Source organism: Eleutherodactylus coqui, chromosome 5, assembly GCF_035609145.1.
Source record: "Eleutherodactylus coqui strain aEleCoq1 chromosome 5, aEleCoq1.hap1, whole genome shotgun sequence".
Classification (NCBI taxonomy): Eukaryota; Metazoa; Chordata; class Amphibia; order Anura; family Eleutherodactylidae; genus Eleutherodactylus; species Eleutherodactylus coqui.
The window spans coordinates 246,448,487-246,474,347 of record NC_089841.1 but is presented as its reverse complement, the minus strand read 5'-3'; the positions used below and the strand labels follow the sequence as shown (position 1 = coordinate 246,474,347).

The 25,861-nt window shown below is 44.4% G+C and overlaps 1 protein-coding gene across 3 annotated transcripts in view; it reads left to right on the top strand.

The window, feature by feature from the left end:
* The window catches only part of SHOC1 (shortage in chiasmata 1), a 123,431-nt gene that overhangs the window by 80,212 nt on the left and 17,358 nt on the right, over window positions 1–25,861 (top strand). For 2 of the 3 annotated variants that reach the window (XM_066602027.1, XM_066602026.1), the window contains 6 exons: window positions 557–720; window positions 5,213–5,318; window positions 10,107–10,218; window positions 21,825–21,946; window positions 23,088–23,181; window positions 24,993–25,124. In XM_066602027.1, the coding sequence (XP_066458124.1) occupies window positions 557–720; window positions 5,213–5,318; window positions 10,107–10,218; window positions 21,825–21,946; window positions 23,088–23,181; window positions 24,993–25,124 (730 nt within the window). The remainder of the gene's footprint in view (window positions 1–556; window positions 721–5,212; window positions 5,319–10,106; window positions 10,219–21,824; window positions 21,947–23,087; window positions 23,182–24,992; window positions 25,125–25,861) is intronic. The other variant, XM_066602028.1, reaches the window with a different exon arrangement.

The following is a 25,861-nucleotide window of genomic DNA, read 5'->3' as shown; positions in this document are numbered from 1 at the left end:
CCGACAACCAATCACAGCACTCCATTGCCGGAGGCGGGGTTCTCAAACCTGGCCTACGGCAATAGACTTGTGAATGCAGGGGAAGCCCGGATCAGCAGCAGAGACCAGCGGCCGCGACCCGGACTGCAGCGGCTAGGTGAGTATTACTTTCTTTTTTTCTACCTAGCCTAGCTGGGGCAGATTTTCGGGGTAGGGCTTCTATTGCAAGCCCTCACCCCGAAAATCGGCGAGCGGTTACCGCTGCCAAAAACGCGGCACCAAGTGTTGCCGCGTTTTCAGCAGTGCTAAAACCGCTGCCCATTCATTTCAATGGGCGACGCAGGGCTGAAAACGCCCCAAAATAGAACATGCATCGCTGTCAAAGCGCAGCGTTGGGAGGCGCTGCGTTTTCAGCCCTGTGTGAGCAGCCCCATTGAAATGAATGGGAGTGTTGTACAGCGTTTAGCGCTGGGCTGAAAAGGCAGCGCTAAACGCTGTATAAAACGCCCTGTGTGAGGGAGGCCTTAAGCACAGCAACAAGAGGTAATAATACTAAGCCGCAATCTTATCTTTACAGCTTAAGAAGTTACTCTTGTGTGATCTCCAAAAACCAATACATAGGAAGCTCCTTCCCATGGGCTCACTTCTCTCTTGTTGTAGAGTATGACTGCACTGACTACTGGCTGCAGCTGTGTCAGAAGCTGAATGTCTCACACATCACCCTCAAAACAAGTGTTCCAGGTAATCGTATGTTGCTCACACGACTGTAAGGTAAAACGCCGCATCAAATCACAGCACTTTACCAGAGCCACTGTCCTGAACAGGCGTCTTATTTTTTTGGGTTTTTTTTTCAACTTTTGCGTTTATTCACCCGCCTGTGGTATTTTTACGTGCACCCGCCGGTGCCATAAAACTGCGTGAACGGGCGCACTAAGCTAACATTTGTGCGCTCGTTCAGACAGCCCGAGCCTGGCGCATATACGCCGAGCCCCCAGCTCCAAAGTGTACTTTCATTGACTCCATTCACCGCGTATTATGCGTGCGTGATAGGCAAAGAAATTCTGCTCATGTGAGCCCAGTCTAAGTACATTTTTTATCAGAACTCTATCAAAATGAAATCTATTCATAGTAACTGTAACCTGCAGTGGTGTAATGTAAGGATATTATTTTTTATTAAGGCCATATTAATAAGAGCAAGTACAATTTTAAGGCTTATTCACATGTCCGTATATCGGCCAGGTTTTCACGCCCGGCCGATATATGGTGTCCCTTTCAGCAGGGTGGGGAGCCGGGCAGGGCCAAGAGCAGTGCACTGAGCTCCCACCCCTCTCCACCCACTCTCCGCCCTTCACTACTATTTGCAATGGGAGGGGGCGGAACTTAGCTCCGCCCCATCCCAGCCCTCCCGTTGCAATCAGTGGAGAGGGGGCGGGAGCTCAGTGCACGGCTGCCGGCCCGGCCTGCCTCCTCCCCTACAGATAAAGACAGCGTATATAGGCCGGGCGTGAAAACCTGGCCGATATGCGCACGTCGGAATAAGCCCTTAGTCAGTGAACTGACCAGTTTCACTGCGAGTGTACGTTCGCTATACATCAGGTTTTTAACTTGCGAGTGTCATCCGAGTAATTAATTTTTCAAGCACGTAAAAAAAATGGAATGTGACTCAATTGTTGTAATTAAAAACAGCGACTGAAGTCAATGAGAGCGTGAAAAAAACGGAGCGCACACGTATGCCATCAAGTGCATTTAGTTTTTCTTTAATGGCCGACGTTGATGTGTGAAAATGAACCAAAATAGGACATGATGAAATTTTTCAACATGGACTATTGATGCACGAAAAATGTCACACAGGTGACTGTCACTGCATTCACTTTAGGGACCTTTCTCCCAGGTCAAAATTTCCCACAGCATGCAGCGCAAGAGCAGATCTTGAACTGTAGAATGTGTTCTGCAGAAGATTTTGCGGAATTTGTTGACTCTTTTTTGCAGGCTTTAAATACAGAATTCCATCTCCTGTATGTTAGAAATCAGCAAGAACAATTCCGCAAGACTCCCTTAAAGGAGATGTCCCGCGCCGAAACGGTTTTTTTTTTTTTTTTTTTTTAAACCCCCCCCCCCGTTCGGCGTGAGACAACCCCGATGCAGGGGTTAAAAAAACCACCCGCACAGCGCTTACCTGAATCCCGGCGGTCCGGCGTCTTCATACTCACCTGCTGAAGATGGCCGCCGGGATCCTCTGTCTTCGTGGACCGCAGCTCTTCTGTGCGGTCCACTGCCGATTCCAGCCTCCTGATTGGCTGGAATCGGCACCTGACGGGGCGGAGCTACACGGAGCCGCTCTCTGGCACGAGCGGCTCCATAGAAGACTGCTGAAGACCCGGACTGCGCAAGCGCGGCTAATTTGGCCATCGGAGGCCAAAAATTAGTCGGCACCATGGAGACGAGGACGCTAGCAACGGAGCAGGTAAGTAAAAAACTTTTTATAACTTCTGTATGGCTCATAATTAATGCACAATGTATATTACAAAGTGCATTATTATGGCCATACAGAAGTGTATAGACCCACTTGCTGCCTCGGGACAACCCCTTTAAATCCACAGCAGAAACCTTTTCTGTAGCAGAATTTAATCTTGCGGTTCTGAAGTAGAGACGCGGATGTTAACAGATGCAGAATACAAGCCCCATAGAGATAACAGAGAGATGCAGAAATGTCTGCATGGACTAATCCCAACCCGTATGACAACAGATCCCAGACCCATTAATGGACCTTTCAAACAAACTTTGTTTGTTCAAACAAAGTTACAAACTTTGATGGAACTCAGATGTTAAACTCACCCATGTGAAATCACCCGAACTAAATGGGAACCAATCAAGCATCTGTGTGCTTTTTCTTGCTCAAATTATCAAATACTGGCAATGTCCTGCAGCTATACATGCTTATGAGAAGGAGAACAAGTTCCCTATTGTCCTGATACAGATGCATATATCCACAATGGGGCACATTTACAAAGCATTTTACTCCAGTTTCTGGAGTAAAAATGTAGGAAATGTTTGTGCAAGTGGGTATGTGCGACTTTTTGTGCTGGCCCCACCACTTTTCCAAAACGTGGTCTTGACCGCCCTAAATTAGCAGCTTTATGTATAATTTATGCCAGAAACTTGGGTAAAGTATACAAGAAATATATGCCAGGTTAGTCATAAATGCTGGGATTAGTACATTTCCCTCTGTGTTTTAGACACTTTGGAACAGTTATTCGTAGGGCGCATTCAGACGACCGTATATCGGCTGGGTTTTCACGCCGGACGATATATGGCGTCTCTCTCTGCAGGGGGAGGAGGCTGGAAGAGCCGGGAGCAGTGCTCTGAGCTCCCGCCCCCTCTCTGCCTCCTCTCCACCCCCTCTCCGCCCCTCTGCACTATTTGCAATGAGAGGAGGCGAGGCTGGGCTAAATTCTGTGAATTAGCTCCGCCCCCATCCCGCCTATCCTCATTGAAAATAGTGCAGGGGGGTGGAGAGGAAGCAGAGAGGGGCGGGAGCTCAGAGCACTGCTCCCGGCTCTTGCAGCCTCCCCCCCCCCCCTGCAGAGAAAGACGCCATATATCGGCTGGGCATGAAAACCCAGCTGATATACGGTCGTCTGAATGCACCCTTAGTGGTATGGCCAAAATCGAGCCAAAATTTGGCACGAATAGATGGTCTGAACATAGTCTTAAAATTACACAAATTTATCATTCAGGAAAGATAGTTTTTTTAAGACTCTTTAGTCTAAATTTGCAACTTTTAGACAGTATTACTAAATAAGCCCCAATATGCATGAAACGGGAGGTTAAGAACCATAAGTCATTAAAAATCCACGGGATATTATAGTGTTCAAAAAAGCTAACTATTCTCACAGATTATCTTAAGAGCAAAAATGTAGTCAACAGGTTGCCACAATAATTAGAAAAATCGTCTCTGACCGCCATGTTTTCCGCCGTGCCCTTCATTTGTTTGATGGCCTGGTGTCTCTGCCTGGTGCCAAATGCTCTAAGCTGGAGGCTGTCATTGACCGCATCAAGCTCCATCCATTCCTGTAGAGAAAGCCTTAATGACTTAAATTGAAGGGATGAGGGGTACAAATTGTATAACTAGAGGGGAAGGGCCACTACTCTGACTACTATTAAGATGAGCTCTATTTTAAAAGTAAAGCGGAGAAAACCTCGATTGATGTGTAAGGCCAAGTACACCCGTTCCTGTTTCCAGTAAGCTGGTTGGACTTCATCTTCTTATTTGTCTGTGCATCGCCTTTCAAGCAGGTTGACCTGATGCAACTCCACACTCTGTTGTTGCTGGCTCTCAATTTTACAAGCTGGCTCATAGATCTGGCGAAGATTAGTCCATGCCATCTTTATGTCTATAGCTTTGGTAAAGGCAGGGGCATATATATATATATATATATATATATATATATATATATATATATATATATAGAGGGGGAGACTCATGAGAAAGATTAAAATGATTAAAATAAGACCATCTTCTGATAGCAGTTAGTACTGGAGGAATTATTGCTTGCCCCAATCATGATCCTTGGGTAAATTCCTCACACCATACAGTATTTGCCAGCATTACAGGGTAGTGCAAAAGGGGATCCCTGCACTGGTTCTCACCACTCATTAATGTAAGGAATGCAGCCAACCTGGTCTTGGTCACCTCTCACCAGGAGTCCTATAGCATTACTTGGGTGTCATCCAGGGGCATAACTATAGGGGATGCGGTTGCACACAGGCCCATGACCATTAGGTGGGCCATAAGGCCTATCTTCGTCATATAGGGAGCCTAGTAGTATGAATTAAGAATTATAGTTGGGGGGCCCTGTTACAGATTTTGCATTGGGGCCCCCAAATCTTCAAGTTATGTCTCTGGGTATGGGTACAGATGGAGGGAGGGGGGGAAGCTGAACTTTTGCACCCCCGGAACCTTTCGTTACGCCACTGGTGTCATCCATGGAAAGTATGACCATTGATGGATACATTTAATAGCATTTCTACTAACTTAATCATCTTATAAAATGTCTTCTGAATTCTTCCTCCGATCTTCTTTGATTGGCTAATCAGAAACAAAAATAGAGATATTTAACTTGGACAAAGGAAAAAAGCAACATAATTCTAAGGTCTTTTCAAGAGATAAATAAATGTGTTTTTTCCTATTAATACTGCTTTCTAATACACATATTTTAACTTATTTTGCAAGACACCCAAAAGCACGACGACCACCAACATAGAATGCGAGTTCCTTACGTTTTGCTGACTTCAGAACTTATCAATAACTCCGAATTACTTCACATCCTTGAATCAAGGTAAAATGTAATCCTACAGATCCTGCATAGTAAGCCTGGATTCACACGGGGCGTATTCCCGTCGGAAATTCGCGGTTTGGCCGCAGCAAAAACCGCGAGATTTCCACCGGGAGAACCGCCGCGGCGGCTTTGAAGCGGCCCAGCTGCTCGCTCTTTCGCTGCGGCAGGCGCTCCCATAGAGGAGAGCGCGGCCGCAGCGTAATGAAAAAAAGAATGGACATGCTGCTTCTTTTCAAACCGTGGCTGCGGCGGCCGCAGCCGCGGTTTCAGCCGGATTTACCGCAGCGGATTAGCCGTCCCGTGTGGACGAGGTTTCTGAGAAACCTCGTTCACATGGCTGGCTAATCCCGAGATTAGCGGCCGCGGGCGGATCTGCTGCGGCAAAACCGCGGCAAATCCGCCCTGTGTGAACCCAGCCTAAAGGTGCCCCTGTGAACCAAATGAAAGTACCTCCGAGCTCTAACAGTTATGAGCATATAACCATATCATCTGAATCCTTGGGCCACATTCATATCTGCAACAGAGGCAAAATGTGAACACATAGTTTTGGCGAAGAAAGCTGGAAGTTGCAGCCTCTGAAGTGGTGTGCCCAATAAGAGCCAGAGATTAGGAGAGGAACACTAAAGACCCATTTACACTGGACGATTCTCGCTAAAAATTCGCTAATCGGTGATCGTTTTAGCGATAATCGGTGCATGTAAATGGGCGCGGGGCACTTTTTGGTGATCCTTAAAATCAAGCTCACTTGATTTTAACAATCACTTTTATCAGTCGTCCTCCACGGGGGAGTGCTGATAGCATTGTTCCTATTAGCCTGTGCTCCATGAAGGCTTCATTTACATACATAATTGGTTAAGTAGCTGAGAAACTACTTGAATACCAATTATTTTTTATGCAAAATAATTGCTCAAAGCTGTCGCTCAAACTGTTGTTTCAGCGATCTTTAAGCGATTATCCGCTCGTGTAAATGGGCCTTTAGGCCTCATGCACACAGTCGGGTCGGATTCCGACTGCGAGATTCACGCAGCAGGATGCGACCCGTCCCCCGGCATTGACCTCCCGCTTACCTGTCCGGCGTTTTCTCTCTCCGCTCTGCGATGTGCCGGCTGGTGCAAAGCCGCGCATGCTCAGAGCCAAGCTGGCACATCGGTGACGTTTCTGTGCAAACCTCTGTGAGGCCTGCATAGAAATAGGACATGGTGCAATTTTAATCCTGCACGAGTTTTCACACGGTCAAATCGCAGTTTTCAACATAGGATTACATAAACTAATGCAATTCTATGGCAGCGTGCAATGTCGCAAATTCCATGTGGAATCTCGACGCAGAATTTTCGTCCGTGGGCATTGGGCCTAAGGCTCAGGTCACATGGGACCAAAATCCTGCGGAAATCTCGCAGAATGACCGCACGGAAATTCCAAGAAATTTCCGCCGGAGGAATACAGCTTTAAAACCTGCGGCCTTTCGACGCGTGTTTTGGAGCAGCATCGCTGTCAGCCTTCCACTGCGACTATCTCTCCCCATAGAGAGGAGAGAGGCCGCCACAGAAACAGGGAAAGAATTGACAGAATTTGAATTCTGCGTCACGTGTCAATTTCAGCGCTGTTTGGCTGCAACAGATTGCCTGCAGCATGTGGACAATATTTTTCCAAATCTCGGCCACTTTGCTGGCTAATCCTGAGGTTAAGAGTCTGCACAGACATTCTGCAGCAATTCCGCCCTGTGTGACCCCAGTCTAACGATGAGGGCACATTAGGGCACTGTCAGCTGCATCATTCATCTGCACAAGAACTGTACTCCCTGGTGGTGGGGGTTGGAGATGATGGGCAGTTCTACTGTATCTGTTGCTCCTTCCCCTCTGACGCCATATTAAAGCCAGTGGGAGTAGTGTACAGTACATATCACAGGATGTAGATGTATAGGTGACATTTTGGGCTGCATACTGCTTGAAAACATTGGAGATACAAGTTGGGAGGGTGTCAATAGATACCCCGGTGGCTGCCACTATATAAGCGTACAGTGGCATCTGTCTCTGATTGGCTTCCAGGTTCAAAAATATACAGTAAAACGTCTACTAACGTTGGTAACCCGTTCGAAAGCAATCGGCTTAACTTAAACCGTTGCTACTCGAGGTAATTATTTACATAAGAATCAATGTAAATCCAATTAATTCGTTCTAGACATTGCCAAAAAACATACCAAATCACATTTAATGGAAAATAAATACGGTCTTTAATACCAAAAACAATAACAATAATAAATAAATAAATATAAAAGACTACTGTAAAGAATGAGTGAACATTTAACATTCCTCAGCATTATCACTGTGTTCTCTGTGGTGTTACATAGGATTGCAGGTGACATCTGCTGTACTACAGTACATCATCTGTCCTCAGTGTTATCACTGTGCTCTCTGTGGTGTTACATAGGACTGCAGGTGACATCTGCTGTACTGCAGTACATCATCTGTCCTCAGCGTTATCACTGTGTTCTTTGTGGTGTTACATAGGACTGCAGGTGACATCTGCTGTACTACAGTACATCATCTGTCCTCAGCGTTATCACTGTGTTCTCTGTGGTGTTACATAGGACTGCAGGTGACATCATTATCTGTCCTCAGCATTATCACTGTGTTCTCTGTGCTGTTACATTGAAGTTCAATTGTACAGTACTGTACTGTACTAGTGTAATACCAGCCGCCGATGATGGAGAAAGGTGGGTTGCACTAGCAGCAGGAGGAGACGCCGAGCAGGAGATCACGTGGGTTCAGCACCAAGGTCACGTGGGCCGACACACGAAAGTGTTATTAGAGGCAACCAATGCTAGTAGAGACAAATTTTTTGCTAAAAAAGTCACCTTACTTGAAATCAGCCTTAGTAGATTTCAATGCTACTAGAGGTTTTACTGTACTGTATACTACACAATATGTGGATTTATTTGTGAGATGCCTCTAAATAGAATAGCATAGTTGACTGTGCTATTCTCTACAGCCAAAAAGGTCTACCAGCGTCAACTAATGTCAAAGTAAGCATGACAACTAACAAAATAACATGTTACAATATACAACATTACCCACCATTGTGTTGTGCAACACATGAATTAGGCTATCTACACACAGGTGAGTGTGATAACGTTTTCACGCCGATGCAAGGCATTTTTCTGGCCAAAACGCCTCCCATCACTTCTGTAAAGTACCGATCCTCCGACGTGGCTTTCAGGTGCGTTAGAGAATCGGCAAGTGTTTCCCATTGTTTTCCTTGGGTAACCTCGCATCGCACTCGCAGGTACATCGCACGCCATGCAATGTTATTTACTGTCCCATTGAAAGCACCCATCCTGTGATGCAATCGTGGGATGCCGAGGGGTTGTTATGCCAGCCTGCCACCTTGGCACTCCCATTACATCCCATTGTAACACGGTGACTCCACAAGGATAATACACTGTAGTACAAAAGTATTACAGTGTGTTGTACAAGTGATCGCATGTTCAAGTTCTACCAGGACACTAAAAAAAAAAGATGTTTGATAACGTTTTTAAAAATATAAAGAAAATAAATTCTTAAACGCTAAAAAAAACCTTTTTTCATTTAGAATCTAAAAAACATTAATAATTTAAAAATTCTATAGTTGGCATCGACGTATCCGTAAACTATCACGGTATTTATCCCATATAGTGATTGTCATGAAAGAAAAAAAATTCTATGAGAGATTCGTTTTTTTGGTCACCTTGCCTTCTAAAAAAGATGGAAATGAAAGTGATCAAAAATGGTACCAATAAAAACTACACCGCATCTGGCGAAGCACGAACCCTCCCGCAGCTGCAGCGACTGAAAAATGTTAAAAAATATGCGGGTCAAAAGATTGCAACACGAAAAGATTTTTTTTAACAGTTGCAAGCCATAGCAAACTATATAAACTTGGTATTACTGTAATTGTACTCATCTACAGAACAGAGCGAACATGCCTTTTAGGGCTCATTTACACGTCTGTATATAGGCTGGGTTTTCACGCCTGGCCGATATACGGTGTCCCTTTCTGCAGGGGGAGGAGGCGGGTTGGGCCAGGAGCAGTGCACTGAGCTCACGACCCCTCTCCACCTTCCCTGCCCCTCGCCACTGTTTGCAATGGAAAAGGCGGGACGAGGTCGGAGCTAAGTTCCATCCCGTCCCACCCCCTCCTATTGCAAATAGTCACGAGGGACTGAGAGGAGCGGGAGCTCAGTGCACTGCTCCCGGCCCGCCTCCTGCCCCTACAGAAAGGGGCACCGTATATCGGCCGAGTTTTCACGATTTACGGATGTGTGAACAAGCCCTTATACTGAACAGTAAATACCTTCCCCGCAAATATTTTTTTTAAGTTTCCCAATACATTTTATATATAGTTGTTTAAATGGTGCCATTAACATATCCAACTCGCCCCACTAAAAACAAATCCCCATATGGTTATGCTGACTGAAAAATAAATAAAGTTATGGCTCTTGAAAGATGGGAGTAAAAAAAAAAACTAACAAAAAAACAAAGCTGTCCGTGTCCTTCCAGGGGTTCGAATCCCGTTGCTTGCATTCATATATGAATTACACTTGCTGGCTGATAGATGTGGCTGCACAATTTACATAGTTTGTTTTGGCAGGGTGTACTCCTTCCTTTAGTGTACTTCTCCTTAGCATGAAGTTCTTTCCTCACAAGAGTGGAGGCTGGCCAACAAAAATAAGTCATTTCTTAACCACTAATGCAGCTATAAAGATAAAGTCGTAAAGTGCTGCATCTATGTATAACATCTTCTGTCTTGCAGGCACGATATGTCGTTTTTAGAGAGAAGCAGCAACAGATCTCTGCATCTATTTGGAGGGAAAAGTCAGTGCACCGTAATAACGGTCGATGTGTCCAATGTCATTATTATACAGGTATCAATATCATTTCCTCCAATAATTAAAAATGCATTTCTATGTAAATTTAAATTTTATCCTTGAAAATCAGTTTTTTGACTGCCCAACTTATCTGAACTAAGAAATGACAAGTAGGCGTCCCATGCATCGGCTAGATGAGCTGGGATCTCTGTGGGCCTGCATCACTGACTTTATCCTGCACCATGCACAGTCATTAGATATTAGATATCGGGCGCTCCGGCTTTTACTGGTATACTACAACAATTTAGTGGCTCTCAGACTCCTGTTTGCAGGAAAAAAAGAATGTAACAGATTGTTTTTTTTTTCCTGCCTGATCCCTAATTTTTAACCCTAAAACAAGTTGCTATTTCACATCTGCTTATCACCCATCATCCATCACCATGCCACCTTTGAGTTAACATAGGATTAGGGATAAATGTCTCATTGCTGTGGTTCTGAATACTGGGACCCCCAGCAATCATGAGTGGTGCACCCAGAATCCCCATTGTGAATGGAGTAGCAGTCCATACGCCTGACTACATCTCTATTCACTTCTATGTGATTGAGGGAGATAGCCGAGCGAATCAATCTCCTTTAGGGCGTAAATAATAAATCTTGTTATTTGTATAGCGCCAACTTATTCCACAGCGCTCTCAGGTAATTTATTGCTCCCCATCAAGCTGGGTACGCATTTTACTGACCTTGGAAGGATGGAAGGCTGAGTCAACCTTGAGCCGGCTACCTGAACCATGCAGGATTGAACCCGCAACCTTCAGGTCGTGAGCGAGAGCACGCAGAAAAGAGAACCCATTGATGTCAATGGGCTTGCACACGTCTCTGCATTTTGCGCGTGTGCAAACCAAAACACACCATGCTCTATTTTCCTATATTTCAATAGAGGTGCGCAAATGCATGCGCAATATGCAAGGAGATGCCTGAGACACTGCGTAATTCCACGAGAAAAAGAAGACGTCTGGAACTCATTAAACGATTTAGCCATTTTAATCGGGGAGTGTTTGTGTCCCGCGCACAAAAAAGACCCCTGCAGGCAGAAAAAGTACATTTAGATACACGGACGCGCACGCAAAAACATCTGTACTATGGCGCATACATTCATGTGAAAAAGGCCTCAGTCTCGTAGAAGTGAATGGAGCCGTGGATATAGATGATCACTGCTGCTCCATTCACAAGGGAAAGCAGGGCTGCACCATTGTGCTCGCTGGGGGTCCCAGAAGTCGGACCCCCAGTCATCAGACATTAATCACCTATTGTGTGGATAGGTGATAAATGTCTTTACTATTAAAACACTTGAATGGAGACCTGGCCATCTGAGACATTGGTCGCATCTTCTTGTGTAGCAGATTTATGTTCATTTTATTGTCTTGCTTCTCTTTTCAATCTTTCCTTTAGGGCTTAAACAGACAAAATCACGCCCGACACGTGACGAAGTGAAGCCATTGATTTCAATGCTTTAGTACTCACAAGCATGTTTCTCGCGTGCAATTCCTACGCATGAGAAAAGATAGGCCTCGCCCTATCTTTCCGTTATTTTTTTTTACATTTGCACGCATAATAGTGCTAGGCTTGAACAGTTAGAAAACATGAAGACTTATAACTTTTTGATGCACAAAAACTCTCCACTGCGGCGAATGTATTTGCGCACTCGTTCGGCTGTTTAAGCTCTTAAGGCTTAAACAGATGGGTACGTGTCAGTCCCGTTATGCGGCCATGAAAATCATGGCCACATAACAGGAGAAAATGAAACAATACGTTTCAGTGCTTTCGTTGCCGCTGTTGGACCTATCTTCCCGCTTTTTTTTAAACTTGCGTAACAGTCCGTAGCGGCAAGCATATTAATACATGCGCCCATGTGTTTTTGGCCTTAATCCATATTCACACTTAACCCCTTAAGGCCACAGGGCGTAACTGTACGTCCTGGAAGGGTGGTACTTAACACAACAGGACATACAGTTATGCCCTGGGGATAGCGCGAGATCAGGAGAGATCCTGCGCTATCCAGCAGCAGTAGCCGGCTGTCACTGATAGCCGGCCTCCTGCTGCAACAGCAGGGGTGCATTGGGACAGCGACCCCCAGTGTTAACCCCCTACACACTGCAATCTATATAGGTCGCAGCATGTAAAGGGTTCACAAAGGGAGCGTGCTCCCTCTGTGATATCATCGGACTCTCGCAATGTAATCGCGGAGTGCCATTGGGCTGGCAACAGGACGCCAGCTACAGGCGTCCTGCATTGCCAGTGCCTATGATCACTATAACAAGCTATAAGGCATTGCAGGACGCAAGTCCTGCAACGCTTTATCATAGCAATCATAGGTGCTATGGTGCAAGTCCCCCACAGGGACACAAATAGTGTAAAAAAAAAAGATCTAAATAGTGTCAAAATTAAAAAAAAGTTTAAAACTTTTTTTGTGCTTTTTTTCCCTACTAGTATAAAAAAAAGTTAAAAATTAAAATACCACATCTTTGGTATCGTCGTATCTCTAACTCGCACAACAAAATGACCAAACTTTTTAACCTGCACAGCAAAAAAAACGTTAAAAAAAACCTGCAGAAAAAAACAAAGGCAAAATGCTTATATTTTTCATTTTCCCTTCCAAAAAAAGCCATATAAGGGGTCATATGTACCCCGAAATGGTACCCATAAAAACTTCAGCTCGTTACGCAAAAAATAACGGAGCTCCGTCCGTGGAAAAATAAAAAAGTGATAGGTCTTTGAATGCAGCAATTCAGAAAAACAAATAATTTCCAAAAATGGCAGAATTGATGTGTTTTCTCTCTCTACGATCATAAAAAAAATAATGCAAGTTTTACAATCTAGTCTATACACCCAATAAAAACTACAGCTCGCCACGCAAAAAACAAGCCCTCATACGGCCGCGTCAATGGAAAAATAAAAAAGTTACGGCTTTTGAAATGTGGAGATAAAAATCCCCCAAAAATTGTTGCGTCCTCAATGCCAAAACAGGCCGTGTCCTTAAAGGGTTAAAATAAGCAAATTGAAATTTGTGTGAAAGAGAATTACCAAAATAAAGCATTTACAAATAATGTATGCATTACACAAAGGGAATGTATGAAGCCGTGGCCCCACCACCCACCTCCCCATGTTCTGGAGGTACAACACAAGGTCTCCTTTGTTCATTCTGCTGAGGATTGTGCATGCTTAGACAAATGGAGAAAATCTGCCATCATTTCACAATGCCCTATTAAAGCATGAAAACCAGAGGTGGAAGGTGTTCAGATTTGCCTGTAAGGAATTACATAACATTAGTAGGAAATTAACTTGGTGACATAATTAGAATGTAACTAGGAAGTCAATACTAAACACTTTAAGAATAATTAACTAAAAAAACTAAATTTAAAATGAAATATACTAAACAGGACACATGCCAGAAGGAAGCCGTGTCTGAACTCATTAAGGGCTTATTCACACAAGCATATATTGGCCGCCGTTTTCACGGCCACCCGATCTACGCTACCATCTGATGCATTGGATTCCAATGCACCAGATCACACAGGCGTATTCCCGCTGCATTAAAGCGCCTGGACAGCGCTTTTACGCAGGGCAGGAAAGATAGTTCTGGAACTATCTTCCTGGGCGTGCTACGGCTGCTGCCATTGACTCATATGGGAGCCAATGACAGCGGCCAGAGAAGAGAGGTGGGAGGAAGTTTAGCAGCATGACTGCTAAACTCCCTCCCCCTTCCCTTCTCCGCCCCTTGCCGCTGTTTGCAATGGGAGGGACGGAGCTAAGCTCCACCCTCTCTCATTGGTGGCTGCTGACAAGGGGCGAAGAGGTTAGTTCCACCCCTGTCCCGCCCACTCCCATTACAAACAGCCGGAGGGAAGGAGAGAGGAGGTCAGCCAATGAGGGGGAAGGGAAGGGGGAGACAGCTTAGTCTACCCCCGCCTCACGGCATATACACCGAGCCCTTGCATCGTCTTGTCTCCGATCACTCCACAAGAGGTAGAGGACCTCCTAAACTCATCTCCACCTGGCAAGAGCCCGGGTCCAGATGGCCTTCCCCTTGTATATTATAAGGCCCTGAATACCTCTCTTATCCCTAGATTAACCGAGCTCTATAACTCTCTCTTGAGTGGGACCCCCCTGCCTAGACAAGCGCAGGAAGCGCACATTACCCTTGTGCACAAAGAAAATAAAGATCCCGAATCCTGTGGGAGCTACCGTCCCATCTCCCTGATTAATTTCAACATGAAATTATGGGCCAAAATTTTAACAAAACGCCTACAGAAACACGTCACTAATTTGGTCAACCCAGAGCAAACGGGCTTTGTGCGGGGTAGGGAGGGGAGAGACAACTGCTTAAGACTCCTATATGCGGCTAGATTCTCCCAAAATCACAATATACCACTCGCCTTAGTAGGCACAGATGCCGAAAACGCTCGTCTGATAAGCCCTAAGGCATATGTATCAGTTCTTGTATGCCAGTTATCTGTCTATTTACTACAATGTACATTACAGCAGAACCTATGCCAGCACAAACTTTACTTAGACTGGCGTATGAAATTCCGGTCTAAGTAAATGTTCCCCTATATGTATATGATACAAAGAATTTAAACATCATGGAGGAGTTATGGTAAGCTGCATTTCAGCTCCACCTGTTTCCAGGGGTGAAGGATATGTCCCTAAAACTTTGTTGTGACCAACGGCCACATCATCCTTATGGTTGCCTTCACAGTACTGATTGTAATTGTAAGACAGTATAATTAGGGCTCGTTAACTCGGGCGTATTTGTACAGTGTATTAGGCATGCAATGTTTGCACGCACAATACGCAGTGAATAGAATCCATTGACTTCAACGGTTCATTCGCATTAGCGTATATCTTCATGTATTGTACAATCGCATGAAAAAAAAATGCAGCATGACCTTTTTTTGTGCGTATTACACACCACAATAGACCATTGCAGTGAATGGGCCAGCGCAAATACGCAGGAATCCTGCATCTTTACTGCATATTGGTGCGCCATTTCAATGGGCCGGTCTGCTTTTTTTGTGTGCAAATACGCAGTGTATTTGGACACAATAATACACACCGAGCAGGCGAAAAATGTGGGCGTAAACGATTTTCAGTCATTGCATATTTGCACGACTCAAATGAGCTTATGCCTGTGTGAACAAGGCCTAATAGTGACCACTATAGTGTCCGTAATAGTAATAGTGTCCCCCATAGTGGCCGCAGTATTAATATGTGACCCCCATAGTGATCCCAGTAATAGCGACCCCCATATGGACCCCAAAAGTAACTGTTCTTTATGTAGGTCGTCCCAGTAGTAATAATGACCCCCATAGTGGCAACAGTTTTAAAGTGCCCCCATAGTGGCCGCAGTAGTAAAAGTGACTGACATAGTGGCTCCAGTAGTAAGTATTCTTTATATAGGTGGTCCCACTAGTAATAGTGTCCCCCATAGTGGTCGTAGTAGAAATAAGTGAACCCCATAATGACCCCAGTAACAGTTACTCCCATAGTGGCCCCAGTAGTAATAGTGACTCCCATAGTAGCCCCAGTAGTAATAGTGACTCCCATAGTCGCCCCAGTAGTAAGTGTTTTTTACATAGCTGGTCCCAGTAGTAATAGTGTCCCCCATAGTGTCTCCACTTCTAATAAGTGACCCCCATAATGACACCAGTAATAGTGATTCCCATAGTGGCCCCAGTAGTAATAGGGACTCCCAAAGTAGCCCCAGTAGTAAGTGTTTTTTACATAGCTGGTCCCAGTAATAATAGTGTCCCCCATAGTGTCTCCACTTCTAATAAGTAACCCCCATAATGACACCAGTAATAGTGATTCCCATGGTGGACCCAGTTGTAATAGTGACCCACATAGCAGCCGCAGTAGTAACTGTCCTTTATATAGGTGTTCCCAGTAGTAAGTGACCCCCGTAGTGGCTGTAGTAGTAATAGTGTCCCCCATAGTGGTCCCAGTAGTAATAGAGACCCTCATAATGGCCCCAGTAGTAAGTGTCCTTTATATAGGTGTTCCCAGTAGTAGGTGACCCCCACAGTGGCCCCAGTAGTAACAGTGCCTCCTATAGTGGCCCCAGTAGTAATAGTGCCCCCCGAGAAGCTGCAGCAGTGGTACTGTCCCCTATATTGGCCCCAAGGCCCCAGGCATCATCCCTACAGACATTCCACTCACCTAGCCTGCAGCTCTGGTCCAGCCGCAGCAGTACAGTCTATGACCGATGACCTTTCCCCTTGGTCTCTGCACTGTGTACAGGTTAGCGCACACAGTCACCAGGGGAGAGAGGTCAGTGGTAAGACTGCACTGCTTCCTCCAGACCAGTCCTGCAGGCAGGGTGAGTAGTTTGCTGCATGGTTAGCGGGCTGTATTTGACCCATGGGCCTTATGTTGTAAAGGAGCGGGCTAGAAGCTTACCTGGGACTGGTTTTAGGAGTGTGTGACCTGTGGATTCTCACAGGGTGCATCAGTCATTTCTACTGAAGTGGGCAGCACTAATGCTCTACAATAGTACCCAAGGCTTCTGACCAGCGCAAATCTTGATATTAATTGTACAGCAGTATAAGTTAGTCATTGTATAACACACTGTTATTAATTACTTTATTTACAGAGCTGCTTTTAGTCACGGTATCGTGGTATTTACATAGGTATTGGGTGGACTGCTGCTTTACGCCCTGATAAGTATATTATTTTTGCACTGTATGGTGGTGGCGGCACTGTTTTGCATTGTCATTTAGACAACGGTATGGTGGTTTGGGCACCTTCCATCCACTAGGTATGTAACTGATCACTTCTGCTGCACTAAAAACATGGATTAGGCTGGTTTCACATGTGATTCCGCCCGGCAGGCTGCCCTGTATCTCAATGTTTACCGCAATTGATGGACACCCCAGGCTCCTAAGCATCTAAAGTCACACTGCTTACTGCAAAAAACAGCGATAAATACAAGGTATAAAAAAAGCTGAACAGCACTCCAAACGTATGAAGAGCATGGATGCAAGCCACCACTGTGGGAATAATCCTGATTACCCAACCATCAGAAGAAGCACAAGGCAGCTTCCAAAGGGCAGTGTCAAAAAAATAGCTTTTCATCCCATAAAAGCAGCTGCGACATTTTGACTGAGCATAGCCTTTGCTTGAAAAAGCTCAACCGAAACGTGATTTTATGGGATGAAAAGATCCTCTTTTGACATCGCACCTCTGATGATAAATATGCAGTATTAGTTAATATTTTGGCCAAAAAACATAAACTCGCAACCCCATTAAGGGTCCTCGTTATCTTTCAAGTCCCTACACTAACATTTACAAACATATCACTGCAAAGGGAAAAATCGACTCAAATATCACTACCAGCGGCCATGTTTACCAATATACTAATACATGTAGTGCACCATGCAGGCTCCCAGCCTTTTAATGACACCACATACAGTTTAGCATGGTGGGCTCCCTTGCACCTCAAAGTGAACCACACAATGTCAGTACTATTTTTGGATATTCCTTGTGAATTGTAACTAAATAAAGCATACAGAATAATGCTACCTATGCAATACTAACTAAATGTCTAATGATGTTTGGGGCATTATCATTACGTGACTTATGGAGAGAACAGCTCTGGAAAATATTCAAAATGACACAAAAGTTTTATAGGCACCACCGTTATTCATGGCAAACTCCACTCCTAAAATCTCCTTGGTGGTCCCAGCTGCCTTTGTAAACACTGGTAATCTTTGGCATTTGTAGAGCCTGGAAGAATAGTGATTTATGTAACTCCTGGTTTATTTCTTTGTTCAGGGAAAGATAAAGTAGAGATGAGCGAATCTACTTGTTTCGAGTAATTACTCGATTGAGCACCGCGATTTTCAAGTACTTCCGTACTCGGGTGAAAAGATTCGGGGGGGGGGGGGGGCGGGGGGAGGCGTGGCGGAGCGGGGGGGTAGCAGCGGGGAACGGGGGAGCCCTCTCTCTCTCCCTCTCCCCCCCACTCCCCGCTGCAACCCCCCACTCACCCACGGCGCCCCCGAATCTTATCGCCTGAGTACGGAAGTACTCAAAAATCGCGGCGCTCTGGCGAAAATGGGGCGTGGCAGAGTAGGTTCGCTCATCTCTAATAAGGAGGAAACAAATCCAAAAATGAACCTTACAGATGGGTATGGCAAAGTTTAAGGAGAGTAGTCATCTAGTGACCTGACCGTCCTGTAGGGCATTGTATACCTATTAGCTTTAGGAAATGTACTGAAATGATACACTTTATAAAAATAAAGAATCTGGTCTATTGTGTAAATTAGTGCTTATATTGCTTATATGTCACAACTATAATATTCTCAGCAAAATGTAGCCGTTTCTGTAAAATGTAAGATTTCCTTTTTTCATTTTTTACATTCATCTCAAAGTAATGAAACTGCATATAATTGTTGTAACCATAAAGCTATTGGTCTCTTAGTAGTCATTGCTTTTACCTTGTTAGTATAAGGGGTATTATCTCAGAAAGTGACACCCTAAGTGGATTAGGAGTCGATGACTGATATCCAATTAAATATGTATGTGTATTTAGATATATGAGAATGCTGGAACTACAGATAAACAGTAAATTCTGAACCAGAGCTTAAAAAATATGGATTAGTATGTTTTTTCAAACTGCCTCTTTCTACGTTAAAAGCTGCGGTCACAGGCGGTAAATTTGTTTCAGAGATTTATGTGCCTGAAAATCAGTTCCCTTCGTCTGAATGGGGTTGTTTTGGTGACGAGTATATAAGGGCTCCTTCACACGAGCCCCGTGATTCTCAGCCGCCTGCTTCGCAGTCACATCACAGCCGAAAATCGCATGAACGAGAGGCAGTTGTGACCAAGTCGCGGCTGCATCTCTCTTTTTAACTCCCATTCAAACGTCCGTGCTGTAGCTGTAGCTGTGTATATACCGCAACCCGGAGTACCGTCGAGCAGGGGCAGAGAGTTTAGCTCTGGTGCCGGCAAGGGGAAAGGGCGGGAGCTTAGCAGAGCTAATGTGCTAATCTCCAGCCCCCTTCCTTTGCTGACAGCCGGCAAGGCGTGGAGAGTGAGAGGGAAGGGGAAGGGAATTTAGCAGAGTTGCAGCTAAACTCCCTCCCACCTCACTTTTCTGGTAGCTTTCATAGGCTCCCATATGAGTTTTATGGGACCAGTCGGTGTATTCCAACAAAAGACAGGTATAGGACTATCTTTTCCGGTCAGCATAGCCGGTCGGTATGCACACTGTGTGCGCTATCTTTTCCTATCGTCGAATTTTACGCTCCAAAAAATCGCCCATCTCAACAAGTGCATTGGAATCCAATGCTTCAGATTGTCGCGGTTTTCAGGTGGCATTTTATTGCGGCAAAATAGCAGCGATAAAACGCTCGTGTGAAGGAGCCCTTAGACCGAATAGAAAAGTCATAGAAATGTCTTGTGGGTGTGAATATCCCTATTAGAGATGAGCAAGCGTACTCGCTAAGGCAAACTACTCAAGCGAGTAGTGCCTTATGCAAGTACCTGCCCGCTCGTCTCAAAAGATTCGGGTGCCGGCGGGGGAGAGCGGTGAGTTGCAGGAGTGAGCAGGGAGGAGCGAGTTAGAGAGATCTCCCCCCTGTTCCTCTCCGCTCTCCCCCGCCGACACCCGACTCTTTTGAGAGGAGCGGGCAGGTACTTGCATAAGGCACTACTTGCTCGAGTAGTTTGCCTTAGTGAGTACATTGCTCATCTCTAATCCCTATAAATAAAAACACGTACAAAGCTTAGTGCAGTTTTTGATTATTTTTTTTTATTTATCCCTACACTCCTTGTTTAGATCAAAGTGGAGACATATAGGTACGTTCACATTCTTGTGGAAAAATCCGTCATTTTTTGTAGTAGAGTCTGAAATAGAAATGCTGTGGATGTGTAGCAGGGGCTACGGCGGATCTGCAAGCGCGTTAATGTATGCGTCTACTGAACACAGATTCCCATTTCCAGCAATGTCATGTGAATTTCATATCGTAGTCCACATGAAATTTTCACTACCGGTATCATGGTTAGGCTTTTTTCACACGGGCGACAGCAATATCGGCGCTACAAAATCGCTGCAATATTGCAGCTTTGTACACGTGATTTTGTAAAGTTTTGTATGAAATCCATTTTAACATTAGAAACTCCTATTACCTTTCTTGAGATACAGTTGCGCAATTTTATCACACCAGAAAATCGTGGGTAGCAGCAAGGCCATGCGAGATTTATCACAAGAAAAAGCATCACTAAGTGCTCTTGCAGACTTGCGTTTTCCTTGTGTGTTCTTTTAATGCGATCGTGCTTTTTTAACGCGACTGTCAATGGGACTTTCTAATGTTAAAACCGTATTGCAAAAAAATTGCAAAGCACCAACTTTATTTTTTTGTGTGTGTGCGATGCATTTTTAACATTAGAAAGTCCCATTGACATTCGCCTTAAAAAAACACAGCGATATCGCATTAAAGGAACAGTCAAGAAAATGGCAAGTACGTGCTATGCGAGGCGATAAACAAGAAGGCTCCTCAGGGAAACATGGGCTACACAACATCACAAATAGAGCGCACCACAATTTTTTTTTTCTAGCAACATAGTATCAGACAAAACATCACTAATGTGAACCCAATGGAAAGCATATGTATGTGAAGCCCATACTTTCCAATGGGTTCCTTCACATTAGCGATGTTTTCACTGATGCTATGTGAGTAGAAAATAAGTTGTGGCGTTGTCTATCTTTCTGCGGTGTTCTATTTTTTGTAGCCCATGTTCCCCTATGGAGCCTCATTGTCTGCATCGCATAGAGGGACTTGTAATTTCTGTGCCACGCGATACATTTTTAACATTAGAAACTCCTATTAAGTTTTGTGTGATAAAATCAGGGGTAGCAGCAACGCGATGCGCAATTCTGCACAAGAAAAAGCATCACCGATGCTACAAAATCACGTGTACAAACTGAGATATCGCAGCGATTTTCTAGCGGCGATATCGTTGTCACCCATGTGAAAGAGGCCTTAAGCTTAAGGGGGTTTTGTCATTAAAACAAAACCCTGTCCCCCAGCGTATACTCAACAAACAAGCGTTAACTCACTTGTCCTGGAGCCTCAGGACGCAGTTGACAGCCCGGGACAGTGACTTCCAGGTAGAAGGCTCAGGTAGAAGCATGTGACCGCTGTGGCCAATCACAATCCGTCGGCGTTCCTGGCATCAGTGTTCATGTTCTGGCCATCATGATGCCAGGAGTTTGGGGATGTAATGCTCCTATGGGAGCTGGAAAAAAGGGAGGGGGAGAGAGTTTACCTGCGCCCAACGCTCGGAAAAGAAGACAACCGGCTCTATTTTAGCATTGGCAGTTATTCCGAAAATTTCTGACGACCGAGCGTAAAAATGCATACGGTCGTGAGGAAGATTCCTTACAATGATGCGGCACACAGACTTTGAGGTTTTCATGTGACCGGTTATGTCTGAGCAGCAGTTTATAGTCTACACCAATGATAACGCTGCACTCTGATACATTACATCACCTACATGTTGATCAGTATAACAAATAGAAAGCTTCAATGTAACATTACTACAATATGAAGGCTTACATGATCACAGTATATAACCGTCTACTAATTGTTTGTCTTTTTAAGGAACTGGAGGAAATAGTGCATGATAAGTCAGCAGAGAACCTGATCTTGAAACTTGTAGCCTTGTCTCTGCAATACAGCTGCTGCTGGGTCCTTTTATATCAGAAGAAGAGTAACCAGTCTGAGTAAGTGCCTTATTCGAGAAGGAAAGGAATTCAATGAACTCGAACGTTTCATACAACTTCTGCTCCTCTAACAGCCGATGTTTGTATCATCATTCTTGTAATGTACTTGCATTTAATATTTTTTTGTTTTCCCTCTGAAACTCAAGTTTAAAGTGCCTGCCACTAGGAGTCTCCTTCCAGCACCTTTTCAATCCACTACTAGTTATTAGGCATTTGGCTTCTCTAGCAACAAGGACATGGGTACATTGCTAGTTACCACATGCAAAAGAGGGGTGGGCATTCAGATGTTGCCTAGCAGCTGATTGGAGCAGGGTTGTGCAGGACAGCATGGGAAGTGGGGGAGAGGAAGTCCTGGCCAGTACAGTACTGCCATGTTTCCTCGAAAATAAGACCCTGTCTTATATTATTTTTTTGCCCTAAAAGAGGCACAGAGTCTTATTTTCAGGGGATGTCTTATACTTATACTAGCAGGTGCCGTCAATGCAGTGCTTGAAGAACCAATCACAGATATTGTATTGAATGGCTGTGAATGGTTTATGGAGTACTGTATTGATTAGCTCAGCCATGGTGCTCGAGAACCAATCAGAGCCATTGCTTCCTGGAGGCGTGGTTTACAAACTCTGTTATCAGGAAGCGATGTTCTGTCAGCTGCTGAGAACTGAAGCAAGAGCACCGAAGACTAGCAGGAGGGACCCGGACGGCGCCTGCTAGGTAAGTATTGCTTTTTTAAAAAATCTTGTTTAGTTGGGGCTTTTTTCGGGTTAGGGCTTAAATATCAAGTTCCCCCTCCTTCCCTGAAAATCAGGGTAGGGCTTATTTTCAGGGTAGGTCATACTTTTGGGGAAATATGGTAGCTGAACAGCTGGCTTAGAACTTCAGAAGAAAAATGGGGGATCAGCTCTATGCTGCAGCTCTACTTTATTTGTAAGATGACATTCAATGAAAATAAGCTGTTAGTGGATTAGGAAGTGGATGCCTGCAGGACACAACTGAGCTTTGAGAGAAAAGTTTCACAAAGGTATTGTACATTAGGAGGAAGGAAAACTAGTGACAAGATTTCTGCAAATAGTTTTAATAAATGTTCCCTTTTGTTTTGAGTCAGTGGCATGCTCTATATTATGTGATCTTTTTACTATTTCAGGTACAGCCTTTCAGGTGATATACTCCATGGTATATGTTTAATTTATGCTGCTATAATCCCCCTTACTGCAAAATCTGAAGACGTGGAGATAAAGGTACGAATGGCATTATAGTACATATATCTCAAACTATCATTTCCTCATACAATTTTAAGGTCATTCTAAAGAGGAAAGAATGTGGACACTTGTATCCCTTTTAATATAAGGAGCTAGGTGGGTTAAGGAAGATTGTTTCATGTAATATGCCCGAGAAACAGTAAGTGTGTGCGAATCTGTCAAAAACATACAAATAAGGAAGATGGAACATAGACAGCTGTTTCGGGGTTTTTGAGAGGCCTACTATTTGAGTCGGGAGGAGTATCATCTGACTTAATTTTTAATTCACACTGAACGCTCATCGTCTATCGTTTATGCTGCATAAACGATGGCCGATGAGCTGAGCGCTGATCGTTCAATGTAAATGGTGGCTGTTCAGTATTGAACAGCCGCTATGTTAAGTCAATGAAGTGGGTGGGGGAGAGCGAGGAGTGAAATCTCCTGCAAACTCCCCGCCCCCCTGCTGGCCACTCTGTGAGCGAGCCAGCGATACTGGCTCCCGTACAACAGCAAGGGAGCGAGCGTACGCAGGGAAGAGTGTCGGGCATCGTTTGCCCGACATTTGTCCCATCTAAATGGGCCATTACATGACGGTGTGGTTTTGGGCTGTTTAATGATTGCAGCTCAGCCATCTGCTGACTGCTATGTCGGGCCGTACCCATAGCTAGATGTCAAAAATGTATGGCCTAATGCCTATAAGCCATTTTATATTATATAACTCCTGTCAAAAAAGGTTACCCAGAACACTAATCCAAGAAATGAATGATAAAAGTAAGCATATGGGAAAAAAAACTGGCCCCACTTTTTGTTTTAGGACCATGTAGAAAATCCTGCAGAATGACATGCCGTCTTGTAGAAATCCTGATCTCTTCCACATTCGGCTAGGGAGCAACTGATGCGGTGCTGCTTGATCCAGCGGCAGGGCTTTAAGGGGTATTCCCACCTCAGCCAAACATGACTGAGATGGAGTTACCAGTGCATCTGCCATGACCACCGATGTCAGAGACTATGGAAGCAGCTGAACTGGCTGTTCTGTGTTGTTCCATAACTCCCAAAGAAGTGAATGGGAGCTACAAAACCAGCGTTGTACAGCAAGCTATGCTGTTTCCATAAATCCCACGTTGGCTGTGGGAGTCAGCTGGGACGAGGTCAAGCGACTACCGACAATAGTAGAACCTGCATGTCATACATTTTTGTTGATATGCCATAAAGGTCCAAGAAGGAAATACTAATTTAGCACTCTGTGTTCTACTGTAGACAGCATGGATGGAGGAAGCTCCTGCTCATCTAGACATAGGACACTGAGGAGAAGGAGGGGAAACATGACTGAGCTCCTGGGACAGAGAGATTTATTTCTATATATTATATATATTTTTGTGCTTTTTTTTTGCATTTAGTGTTTCTTTAAGTGAGTTTGATAGAAATCTCATTGGGAGTTGTAGTCCCGCTAAGGCTCCTTTCCCCTTGTAGTAAGGAATCCAGTTCAGATTGAGATAACGAGGACACTCAGGAAAATTCTTGACAGTTGACATTCATGACAGTTTTCCCTTGGCTCTAATCTTGGCCTACACTTCTGACTACATATTTTCCTTACTTGATACATGTATATCAGTTCAATTTTTACTTTTTAGAATGGGCATTGACATTGCAGCTTCCAAATTTAAATCCAGGGTAAGATCACCCTTTTTAAGGATGTAAAATCAGACTCATTCCAGTTGTAACCTCATATATTTCACTGCATGCTAATAGAAACATACTCATTGAAATTGATGAAATTAATATAATTGCATCATAGCTGTACTTCTGTTCAGGTTTTAATTTCTTCAGGAGTAGATGCGACTGGATCATTGATTCACCGGATTCTAGACTACACGCTTATGCTATGTAAGAGTGACCCCTACAAGTGGTTAGATAGATCATGGCTTTCTCCTCTCATTTCTGAGGTTAGTATTAAATTGATGAATTCATATATAAAAATATAGGTTATTGAATGTTATTAACCCATTAAGGACCAAGCCCAATAAATTAGCGGTGCTTGGACCTTGGCTTTAATGCCAGCCGATAGTAAAAATAGAGTGGGGTTTAAAGCCCCTGCTTCTGCAATCAGAAGCAGGTCAGTTTGTAAGTTGTTGGTCACAGCTGAGAACCCGAAGGAGAAGGCAGGAGTGGTTTTTAACCCCTTCTGCCTACCCCTTTCTCTAGTACACAGCACTCAATGAGCGCTATGTAGTAAGAAGTGAAAGTAAAACTTCAACTACACGAGCCGTCAGCCATGTGACTGCCGGGATCCCCTGGCACAACAGAGCTACAGTGTCCTAGCAGACACTGATCAGCTCTGTCAGTGATAATTGTCACTACAGGGGGATGTTTTCCCCTGTAACTGGGGCTCCTATGGATGCACCAGCTACAGTGGAAAGGTGTCAAATAAAAAAAACAAAACATGTGAATCTCCCCAGAGGTCTCATATGACGTCATCGGGGAACATAGATAGTAAAAAGAATAATTACTTCAAACGAGATATTCAGGATTGTTCAGTCTTTCACATTTGCTGTGTAAGTGAATGAGAACGACTGAACAAGCGCTGTTTAAACTGAACGATAAGCGAACGAACCAATGATGATTTTTATGTCTGCAGAAAATGAATGATGGGCGAAAAGCAAAGAATTACTGTTTGTCGTTC